The 12448-nt window shown below is 39.9% G+C and overlaps 1 protein-coding gene across 14 annotated transcripts in view; it reads right to left on the reverse strand.

The window, feature by feature from the left end:
• Positions 1 to 12448, reverse strand: part of KIAA1217 (KIAA1217 ortholog) — a 355044-nt gene that overhangs the window by 68958 nt on the left and 273638 nt on the right. For all 14 annotated transcript variants that reach the window (XM_071428811.1, XM_071428812.1, XM_071428814.1 and 11 more), the window contains 2 exons: positions 9649 to 9847; positions 4746 to 4839 (listed from right to left, as the gene is read on the reverse strand). In XM_071428811.1, coding sequence (XP_071284912.1) covers positions 4746 to 4839; positions 9649 to 9847 — 293 coding nt within the window. The remainder of the gene's footprint in view (positions 1 to 4745; positions 4840 to 9648; positions 9848 to 12448) is intronic.

Consider the following 12448-nt stretch of genomic DNA (forward strand, 5'->3'; position numbering starts at 1 on the left):
AAGGTCATAAGCCACCCAATGAAAAGAACTTAAAGATGCTAGATGTATGTTTACAGGTACCTTAAGAACACAGAAGAATTATTCTGCTTTTATTATTTCTCTATCTTTTCTGCAAAGCAGCACTGAATTTTAGCCTCCTTGGAAGCCTCACATTTTTGGACAGTTGTTTAAGGGTTTCTAGTACTTATAGGGTAATTTTAAGTTCACACATTGCATCTAGCTCTAGAGAGTTAAAATGTTGGCAGCCTGCTAACCAGTCACTTTCAAGGGGAAAAATGAAAAGTTGGAGGTGTGCAATTTCAATAATAAAAGCTACTTAGCACAAGTTTACAGAACTTAACAAATGTCTGTCTTGTTTTCCTATACAAGTCATTTTAACTCCTCTCCTCTCACCCTGGCAGTGAAAATCCCCATTGCTGTTAGGAACATTATTAACTTTTTGCCACTCTAACTCCTACAAAACCTGGAATTTCCAGGTACTCTACACTGCCCCAGCTCAGCTCTGACTCAAGTTGCACTAATTGTTCTTTCTTGGAGAAAAAAAAAATAAATTCCAAAACACCTCAAAGCATACCTCAATACAACAACAGCCACAACAAGCATTCTTTGGATATTCTGACCTCACCCAGCAGAGACCTTATGCAAGTCAGACAATTAAGTAAAACTATGGTAGGTCTAGGATACCTCAAAATAAAGGGTACCTCACAGACTTTAGGGCAGGTGGATGGGAAGAAGAAGACTGCCAAGCAAAATAGCCACTAGTTTTTACAAAGTAAAAACTCCCTCCCAGTTCTCAAAATTGGGTGGTAGGTGAGGCCCAAAACCAACCACTGCATAAGCCAACATTATTAGAATCCAGCTGTGCCACCAGAAACACTGACTAGTTTCTATAACAGAGGGGGAGATGGTAACCTAAGTTTCTTTAGCCTTTAGCCACTCCAGAAAAGGAGGGTGTAGAGAATGAGGATAGAAAGTATGCTGTGCACATTCAGTGGGGGAATCTCTTCAGCTCAACAGCCCAGCATGGAAGGAGCTGTGTCCATTCACTCAGCACCATATAAAACCCCACAGCCAGTTCCTTACAGCCACGTCCTGGCATTCAGTCTGTGCACCATGGCTGAGTGAGTGCCAGCCTGGGCCCTTCCCTTCCATCCCATGCAAATCACAAATGGCAATTCCAAGGGCACAGAGCAGCATGGCTGTGTACGTGCATTTACTCTGGAATTCACAACAATGCCAGAGGGGAAAACCAGACCATCTAAACATTTGTTCATAAGACAGTATTTTGTCAGAAGAAAGTACTGTTGCACAGACAGCTAGAAAGTGCTGATAAATGATACAAGCTCAGGTGAAGCAATAAATGAATGAAAGGCAGCAATGTGAAGATATATTTTTCAAAAAAGCCCCCAGCTGTTGCAGATTTACAGATTACATTTTGGGAAAGGAAAAATAAAAAAGAAAAAGCACAAGCACAGATATTCAGTGAGACAGCACTATGTGGCCTCTTCTTGCTTAGCAGCATTCAACATGGCAGATCTGTCAAACAGACCATGCTCTTTGAGAGGGAAAGGGCCAATACCAGTAAACTCCCTTTTCTCAAACACAACCCACTCAGATAAAAAAGTATGAAACAAAGAGCAGGAAAATTAGAATTAATGGACATGAAAGCTGAATGGCTCAATAGAAGATCTGAAAGTTACAGATCCCACATCGTTCTTGGACATTTTAAGTCTTCTTGTCCATATGGGTAATACTTAATACTTCAAGTGTTACTGCCAATTCTTATACAGGTCTAACATCTGTTTGGTAGTTAAAACAGGTGTTCAAGCTGGCAGCTAACACTATTTTCTTAGATTATTTTGGGCCAGTTACATGGAAATTATTATAAAGCACATGAATAGAAGCCTGAATGTCATCAAACCCAGGGATAAACATTCCAAAGGGACAAGAAGAAACAGTAGAAAAAAACCAGTAGAAAAATCTGTAAAGGCAAAACTTTCCCAGTCACCAGGAAAATAAAGCTTTAACTCACAGATGACAGGAGACAACCACACTCTGAGTATCACCATGGAAAAATATACTTACAATGACTAGTTCATTATATTCTAAATACTGTTTTTCAATGGTCTGACAGTCAGCTGCTTTTCTGTAGGTATTTTGAAACAGTTAAACATGATGCCAAGCACACACTCCCTCCTTCCCACTGTAGTGAATTAGCACTCATACATCATATGAAATTGATGAATATCAATTTGCCTAATGCAAAGATATGCAAACATAAAAGGAGAGATAAGAAGCAAAGGTTTTTCTACAATCTTATGGGTACTCTGCAATAGCAGTACATAAAATGTGCATGTTTTTCACTTAGAACCCTTACGTTTCCCCCTCCTTTACTCTGGTTTGCTAAGGAAGGAGGGATAAATAATCCATCTGGCTATTGGTGTTTTTTTCCTGCTGAACTAACAACCTGTGAATCCCCAGGTAAATTTCTACCAGATTTAACCAATGAGTAGAAAAACTACTATGTCTCTATAAATTTTGTCAAATTAGTGATTTGACAGAAGATCCTACTGGGCCAAAGAGAGAAACAGTTGCAGTGTGAGCTCCAGCTTTTTAGACTTCAGAGGATGAACACTGGAGAGTGTCATTACTTTGGGAAGAGCCTCAGTTAGGACCTGAGTATTGCTGCATAAGGAAGAACCCAACTAAAAGACACACATCCTTAGAAAAACAGGTTTCAGTATTTCTGAGCTCAAGAAATCACTTGTTTCCATGCTCATAACTTTGAAGTGCAGAAGTTCACATAGATCAAAGGGAAGACATTTTGCATGCTTCTCCACAAAGCCCCTATGAACATCCTGGCTCTGACTTCACCCCTCAGACCAGAAAGACAAGAAATCTGCCAATGCAAAGCAAAAGCCAAATGAGAAAATAGCTCTTTGCTGGATGCACAGAATTTCAAAATGGCATCTTTGCATTTCTGTAAAGTAAAACACAATATTCTGTCATGAAAACACCACCTCTGCAAAGGCTGTCACTGTGTCACCATTATATTTTAGTTATGGCCAAAGGGTGCTAACTCAGATATAATCAGGAGATGTTGAGTGTGCATATCTGTTGTACAACATAGGATTTTAAAATAAGCAATTCAAATAATTGCAGTTTTTGCACAGAGGCAGCACCTGTGTTCAAAACAACTCTGCCAGGCAGCAAATGTCTGGAAGAGGGCCAAAGAAGTAATTTTTACTTTCAAATATATGTAGTTAACTACAATAGTATCTTCAAATAGGCCTAGAACACACAAATAAAGCCACAATATATACCTTCAGCATCCACTGTACCTGGAACAAGAACAGTATAAGATAACTTTATAAAGCCACAGTTACAAGCATTCATGTCATAATGCACAGTGACAGTACATCATGCCTTTGAATATGAATGAGATGTATCAGATACATCCAGTTACTGCCACAGGAATGTAACTAGAACGGAAGAATTCCAGGATGTTACAGAATACACAAAAAACTATCACATCTTCCCTCTGAAGCACATCTATTTCCTTTCTCATGTTGAGTGTGCAGCTGTGTGAAAAATCAAGTAATTAGATTTCTGACCTATCCAAATGACCATTTCATAATTGAAGTGCATAAATGAGAGGTGGTTGAGAATAGTGCCTGTAAATAAATTATTTCAATCTTTCTAAAATATTGTGGCCTTAAACTGTTGAAACACAAGAAGTACTTACACAAAATATTAGTAATAAAGCAGGGAGACATGCTCAGAATTAATAATGAAACCAAGTAGCAAATGCACAGTTAAGGAAATCACTTCACAGGAAATTTTCAGCACAGTTGAATCAGCTTTGGAACACACATAAAAGCCACAAAGCAGGCAGGACAGTAGTGGCATTGTCTTCTGGCCCCATGGAGTTAATTTGGTTGTACTGTTTCCTGTGGACAGACCTAGGATGGGTGGGGAGGAGATGAGGTTGTGTAATCTCACCACCACCCCCCTGTACTGCACACCAGCTGCAGGTAACACGGTGGAAGAGGTGTCCCACAGCTGAATCTCCTGCCTCTTGGCACCAAGGGGGGAGGTAACAGTGCAGCAAAAGACTGACATGGTGAGAGAGAGAAATCAAATGTTCCAAGTGCATTTTCTGTAGTTTCCTAATACAAAACGTTCACCAGAAAATACAAATATACTCATCCTTTTTCAGTGCAGGTAGAAAATTTAGGAAAAGACAAAACTATTTACACCACAATGAGTATTTATCAGAATTTTCTATCCAAAACCATCATTTACAAAGAGTTTCAGTAGACTTGAAGTGAGGTGTAGTTGCTCAGCCACTGGTAAACCATCCCTGCTGAAGCTTTGCTGGAGTGCACTAACACTATGCCATACTTCACTGTAAAGGGTTTGCAAACACAGAGTAGGAAGCTGTAAAACTCTGAGTACTGTCTTTGTCACAAATACATAATTAAAGGCTATGTTTTGCTTCACATGCCTTACTGCATTTAAACAAGATCAAAAAACCAGTTAATGCCCAGGGCAAATAATTGGAAAGAAAAAAGCAGTTAGTTAAAACACATTACAAGAAGCATTATTTATTCCCTTTTCTATATATGTGCCACATGTATAGCCCGGATTTGCTGAATTGCTATGTACATATTACATTTCAGAGTTTAAACATTTAGCAGAAAAGCTGGAGGAAAAAAGAATATAAATGCAGCATTAGTACTTACCCTTATATCTCCATTTACAGCTCTGGAAGTGTGATTAAATGCATGTGCAGGGTCTTTGTTGTAAACTTTAAGGAAAGATCGGTCTTGAATATTCCTGGAATTAAAGAATCAGCAATGACAACAGATGAAAGCAGTTTTATTTACTTTGTTGCCTGAAAGTTTCAGGTAACAGACAAACATAGTAGGTCTGCAGTCGATCTATAAGAAAAACGTAAATGCCATAACTAAGACACATACAAACAAACAAAAGCCTGCTTTGATTCTCTTTCCCATGGGAAGTATCATTCTTTCAGTAGAACTCCACACCCATAAAAATTAGATAGTGTTAAGTTTCTTTCAAGATCCTGCCATAGAGTGAAAACACTTTGAAGACAATAGAACTTCAACATTTACACAGCACTCAAAAAGGATTTAGCTAATATTTACATGTTTTATTGTGCACTCAGCCCACATAAATTTTTGCTATTCTAAGAAGAGAGAATATCAAAAGAAAAGCAGTCTTTCTAACTGTAATGAGGAAATTTTAATTATCAGCTTGTTCACAAAGCTACAAAAAAATCCACAAAAGCTGAAAATTCAGTTGTAGATAAATTCTTCCTCTAAACTTTATCTATAATAAAGGAAGTTTTTAAAGGGAAAAAGTGTTGCAGAAACAAATTAGCAAAAAATTTGATGAAAGCTTACACAGAAATAATTTAGATGAAAGGCCCTACAAGAATACTTTTGTTTTATTTGGTCTCTACACTTTGTCTTTGATTAGTTAATTTTTTAACTACAACATTTAGGAAAGAGATGACAGTTTTTCATTTTGTTTCAAGACCTACCTTCCAATAATTTTATGGCTTTGACATTTGCCCTGAGCTCTGCTGATTTCTGGTTCACCTTTAATCAGTAGCAAAGCCTCCAATCTACGCTCACTTACATCCTTTCAAAGCTACAATTCCTTTCATTTCCCTGTAGTGATCTCTAGAGAATTTACTTACACATGTGACTGAATTCCTTTCCTCCAGGTGCAGCTACAAGTCTAGTGAACTGATCTTAATCACTTGGATTATAATTTAAAAATGAAGGGAAGGATTGTTGGGCAGGTCCAATTTCTTTCTTACAATGTCATATTACAATCAGTGATTGCTTTGAATAGGTAGCTAGTCAGAACTTGCGTTGCTGCTGTAGATGTCAAGTAGTTATTAAAGAAGCCCCGCAGCTTGAGAGACAGATCAGTGTCTTGTGTTTAAGAACTGGAGGGCTGATGAGAAGTTTAGTATTTATGAGTGTTTACTTGTAGACTGCATAGGAAAATAGCTACCTTGCGGCAAGTTCAAGTTCTTCAATTATTTACGGTAACATAAACTGTTTTCTTCCATCTTGCAAATGTGACCCTTTGGCTCTGAGACCTGCACTGGGAGGCTCAGTTACCATTGTCTGCCTCGGACTTGGGACTGTACTCTTCTCGATACAAAGCAAGCTCACTCATCTTTCATTCAAGAAATGGCATATTGTCATTTAAATAAATTTTATCTGCTGTCTTTTCTGTCTGATGGCTATGAGATGGTACCTCAAACAACTGGAGTTTTTTATAAGGCATTTTCCATAAATATTTCTTGTGGAAACATGACACTTTAAAGTAAAACATTGCTGCAAGGCAAAGAACCAAAATACTAGGCATTTGATCTCTGATATGAATGTATTTCACATCATGTTGCTATTCTAAGATAAACATTACTGATAACAGGTATTTATTACTGTACATTTATTATTACTATAATTTGCATTACTGTAGCTCCCAGATGCCCTTGGCATGTTCAAGGGCCTCACTGATCTGCGTATGCTGTGTAAACACACCAGGAAGACAACTTTTCACCAACTTACAAGGTGAATAAGAGTCACAAACGACAATAGAATAGTTGCAGGAAGATAAGGGAACAAAAAGAACTCAGAAGATCACAGTTTCACCAGCCAGAGGAACAGTAAACAAATGCTGGAACCACAGGCATGCTCTGAGTAGGCAGTGCAACAGAGAGAGTGGGAAGGAGACCAAGGCAGTGGTTTTGCAGATGTCTGTGGACAGCACCTTCCAAGCATGTTAGAGGGCTGCCTGAGAGAGAGGGAAGGCACTTGTTTGAAAATTAAAGATGCAGAATTCAAACTGGCATTATTCACCAAGTGGGAGCAGATGGCACTTGGTACTCAACAAGAAATGAAAAGTAGCATTGAAGTGGTCTTGGAGGAGCCTTCATAATGAAGACAAGTGGTTTAATGAGATGGAGAAGATACAGTCAGAGGACAAGTGAAAAATGAATGCATGCAGAACAGTCTGCTTGTCAAACAAGGAGAATGATCTTTGTTGCTTCATTTGAATGGGTAAGAGCAAGCAAGATTACAGCAAGATTACCTATTACCTGTGCCAACTGCCAAGAAAAGCCAATTACAGCAGTTGCTATTAAAAAGTTAAAGAATTACATAAGTGTTTTTTCTCTGTGTGATGGGAAATGAAAGGCTGTAAAATAGGGATGCTCTGGAGCACAAATCTGAAGTCCACACTAGATGCAGAGCCCTGAACCACTTTAAGAAAAAGACTGGACTAAAGTAAAAAGGCAGAGCTTTGTCCCCAGTGATAAAAAAAAATTAAAAGGAAGGAGAAAAGAAAAAGAGAAAAGGAAGAAGGAAGGAGAAGAATGACAAGGAGATGAAGCAGATAGAAGAAGGAGAAGAAGGGGGAGAAGGGGGAGAAGGGGGAGAAGGGGGAGAAGGGGGAGAAGGGGGAGAAGGGGGAGAAGGGGGAGAAGGGGGAGAAGGGGGAGAAGGGGGAGAAGGGGAAAGAAGGGGAAAGAAGGGGAAAGAAGGGGAAAGAAGGGGAAAGAAGGGGAAAGAAGGGGAAAGAAGGGGAAAGAAGGGGAAAGAAGGGGAAAGAAGGGGAAAGAAAAAAGGAGGGAGGATGAGAAGAAAAAAAATAATAAGAAGAAAAAAAGATAAGAAGAAAAAAAATAAGAAGAAGAAAAAGAAGAAGAAAAAGCAGAAGGAGTATGATGGCCTAATGCAAGGCACAGAAGAACATGGAGCAGCCTCTGAGGGAGATGGAGAGCTTAAAGACCTGACTGAAACCCCTCTGTTTAAAGGAAAGAAAGCAGAGGATTGAAGGAAGACATGGCAAACAAAGGAGAGAAAAGGGATGCTTTATTTCACCTGTTCTCTGAGGGGAGACACTGACAAGATGTTGTGAAGAGTAAGGAACAGAAATGGAGAAATGGTTGTGGAAATTATTCAAAGGTGGTGAAAATGCATGTTATGGACTCCATTAACCTGGAATTAACCTGGAATTGCTGAGGTTTCCTAAGTGAGAAGGCTGGCAGAACTGAAGGAGGGAATTTTGTTATGAAGGAAGTCAGCTGGAAATGCCTGACAATACAGGCATAGGAACAGAGGAAGCAGATGTTGGGTTGAGCCAGGCCTGAGGCTGGCAGAGTGACGCCTGCAATGGAAGCAAGGGAAAAAAGGTGGAGCGGCATGAGGATAATCAACAACTGCATTCTCAGGGGCATGAAGTCATGAACTGCTAGTCTGAAACTCAAGGGAAGATGGAGGGATAAAGGGAGAAAGAAGGGCTAGATGATGGTAGGCAATAATGCACTTGGCAACAGAGATGTAGTAACCCCTATTGTGATTCAATCAGTTGATCTGATCTTGTGAATAAACTGTTTGATGTATAAGAAACTTGGGTACATGTTGAAAGATGATGATGTTTGATGAAAAAAGATGGGTCTTCACATAGGCATTACAGTGGCCAAACATGGGTGTGGCAGTCTGCAAAGCAAATAAGATTAAAAGAAACTGAAATCCAAGAGACTGGCTAATGACAAGACACTGGACAGACAGCCTGAGGAAAGCAAGACAGAGATGAGAAAATGGAGTGTGGTGGTGTTCAAAGATTAAGAACAGGGAATGGGGAAATTGGGTTGGGAAGGGCTAGAAAAGCTCCAACTTGCTCTTTTAACTACAGCATGATAAGGAGGAACACCTTAGCCATAGGATCTCCAGAAGAAACAAGACAGCAGTGGACAGTACACTTCTCTTGCACCACAAAATTTTCCTGTATTAGTGGCAGACTAGCAGAGAGCAAACAGCTTTTCTGCTTTCTCCTCCATCTTCCTATGCAAAAATGGACAAATCTCTGTCCATTTTTATCACAGTTCATTTATAAAGTGTAGCATGTCTGCAGTGTACCTGAGAGCTTTATTTATGCATGATTTGGGACTTTCTAGGGACCCTGAGACCCTGGAACTTCTGCTGAAGAAACCTGGTTAATTAAGAAGCTGCACTCCCACAAAATAAAGGATAGAAAGGTGAAGCATGTATTGATCAAGCTCTGAATTAGTGAAATGAGTGCATCAGTTGCTGCATCCTGACATATAACAGAAAGAAAGTGCCACAGAGCTTTGGCTGTGTTAGATGGCTCAACTGGCACTGGTGTGAGGACATCAGTGACATGCATGTTTGTTACTTCAGGCTCATGAGATCAGGCTTTGCACTCCCAATAAGGAAACAACCCAGCTTTTCTGTAAATGTTTATTCTGCATTCTGTATTTTAAATGATTGTGTCTCTGGTAAAATTCAATAAATGTATTAAATATGTGAACCTTTGTATTTTATACAAATATTTCAACAAAGCATGCCATTTATCAGTGGCTTGTGCAATGGATATTGCACCTACAGCTAAAGGTATTGTCAGACCAGACCTCCTGGATTACTCAGATACCACTGAACATACCTTATGTGTCAGGCCACTCTCTGTCAGATCCTTATCAACCCCATTTTTTTTTTTATTCTATAAGTGCACAACAAAACAAAAAACACACAAAAAACCCCCCAATCCCATGAAACCAGCAGCTATAATGTCATGTCTTACCTCACATCACACAATTCATAGTATATGTTTCTGCTCTCATCCTTGATGTAAATGGCAACACTGGGTGATTCCAGCATTTTCATTGTCAGCTGCTGGGGGAAGGCACTTACAAAAAGGGCACGAATTGTGTCTGTGCTTGTGATCTCATTTGGCATCCTCAACTGCTTTGTTTCATCTCCATACTGAAGATACAATACACCTGCAAGCAAAAGCAATAGAAGTTACTTATTCTTAAATGCACAGTAATGATCTGGTTTCCAAGTCTATGCAGAACACAGACCAAGCCCCTAATGAAAAGAGAAAAAACAGCTCACTCTCTTTAAAAAATAAAGCACATATATCATTCTCCTTTTCAACAGACTATTGGAATAGAGCACTGAACAATTATATGGTTTGGCCCTGATGAATGTGCTAGTCCCAGTACTGAGATGCCTCTTATTTTATTTCAGTTAGATAAATCAGAAGTTTACCTCAGAAATCCTATTGGAAAATCTCAAACAACTTCCACTACAGAACCAAGTTGGTTCTGTAGTGGAAGTTGTTGGTAAATCACAAGGTACTTTTAAAAAAAGTAGCTGAGGAAGAAATTTATCCTTTTATAGCATCCAGCTTTCCTTATACATAACCTCACACTTACCAATAAAACCAAAATTTTCATTTTAGCTCAAGGAATTTTATACTCACAGTTCAATTTGCTGGCATTATATAGCATAAAGCCTCAGGTGAGAACTCCTTCCAGGAGTAAAACTAAGGTACCCCACAAAAAAACAAGAGCAATTTTGGAACCTTTCAGTTTCACAGCACCATTAATAATCATGCTTAGTGCTCAGGGAGAAACATAAGTAATCTCAAATGCAGAATTGCAAAATATGGACATTCTTATTCACTCAAGACAGAACACCTTTGTGATACAGCTGTTTTCAGGGAATGGGAGGCCGTGATACACTCAATAATGGAAAGAAACATGAATAATACAAACCAGGGGACTGAGGGAAGGGGTATGAAGTACCTCTTCCATGATGCCTGTGCTGACCCTGCCAGGCCTATGCTGATTCCTGTACAACCAGCACTGGCCAGTACTGCATGAGTGTGGCTCATGAGCATTGCTACAGCCCAGTCCCATGCCATCGTGACCTCCAAAGCCCTCCAAGGACTAAAGCATTCAGCCATCTCAATTAACAGAAGAAATCAGTCTGGACTTGATGGAGTTGATGATTCTAACCATGCTGGGTCTAGCTCCTAAAGAAAACCAAAAGATCTTCTCATGAGCATCTCCAGTGTGGGAAGGTTTATTGGGACCTGCATCTCAGGAAAGAAGCTGCCACAGGACTGCAACTAAACGAAGCAATTTCTTGGGATGTACAGCACTAGGGAGTAGATTCAGAAGCAAGTGTTCAGCTGAACTACTTTGGATACAAGGAGATGGGGACTGGTAAGCCCAGTTGAGTGCACTGTGCTGTTTCTGAGCCATCCCAGGTGTCTGTACAACACTGCATTGTCCCAGGGGGAAACGCCTTTACTGTCCTGCTGTCTGTACGAGATGGGGCAAGTGTAGCTTCCACAGTGGTGTAAAAAGATGGCAGATCACAGAATCACAGAATGGCTGAGGTTGAAAGGAACCTCTGGAGGTCATCTGGTCCACCCCCATCCCACTCAAACAGGGACAGATACAGCCACTTGTGCAGGACAATGTCCAGACAGTTTTTGTGTATCTTCTAGGACAGAGAATCCGCAGCCTTTTTGGGGAATTTGTGTCAGTGCTTGGTCAATCACACAGTGAAGAAGGGTTTCCTGACATTAGGGGGGATCTCATGTTTCATTTGGTGATTATTGTCTTTGGCCTTCTCAGTGGGCATGAATGAAGAAAGTCTGGCTCTTCTTTGCTCCCTCCCTTCAGGTTCTTTTGTACACTGATGACATTACTGCCCTTGAGCCTTCTCTTCTCCAGGCCAAACAGTCCCAGCTCTCCCAGCCTGTCAGAGCAAAGAGGCTCCAAGCAAGTTAATAATCCTTGTGACCCTCTACTGGATTCTGTCCAATCTTGGGAGGATTCCGTGCTGCCAGGCCTTTGCATCAACCAATAATTAACACAGGTGGGCTAGAGCCTGGCAGAGCATTTTACACAACCTGAATTCACCACAGCAGTTGCAGTGTAGATGCACTGTAAAGTTGTTCTCCCATGACTAATATAATCAGGAGGGTTGGGAACACAAGGCCCTCAGTGCAGTTGCCATCAGCAAATCTCAGCAAATCACAAAATTTAGATTTGACTCAAGTCAATGAATTGCACTTGAAAGTCAGCAACAGGATGGGTGCTTTATGGTGCTGAGGTACAAACACTGAGCAAAAGCAATGGGAAATGCTGAGGTCCTAGAATACAAAGGCAATTTATGAAAAGAAGGCACTCCAAGCTGAGCCCTGTTTCCCCTTAGTCTTTAGTATTTCTGTCCCTATGTTTTCTGTAATTGCTATGAAGGAGGGCAGAAACAGTCAGATGTTCCTACAATCAGTGGGTAATTGTGCTTGCACTTAGGGAAGGAAGATGTTAACTTTCCTGAATACTAAACAGACTACTCAGCATTACCTAACTATTATTTAATATTAGGCTGCTTTTATAAAATAGAGCTGTTAACTTAATCTTTGTATTATTATCAAGAGCTGATACTTCTTTCTTCATTAGACTGCAATCAAATCCCATATAAATCCTACTACAAATTTCCATTTTCCTTTGTCTGGAAAAACTTTTTCAGACTGAAATTAAACTAGTTTCCTTTCAAAGACTGAGAGGAGTTTTCCTATG

This window comes from Agelaius tricolor, unplaced genomic scaffold (assembly GCF_023055355.1).
Source record: "Agelaius tricolor isolate 1412-34295 unplaced genomic scaffold, bAgeTri1.0.p SCAF_6, whole genome shotgun sequence".
NCBI lineage: Eukaryota > Metazoa > Chordata > Aves > Passeriformes > Icteridae > Agelaius > Agelaius tricolor.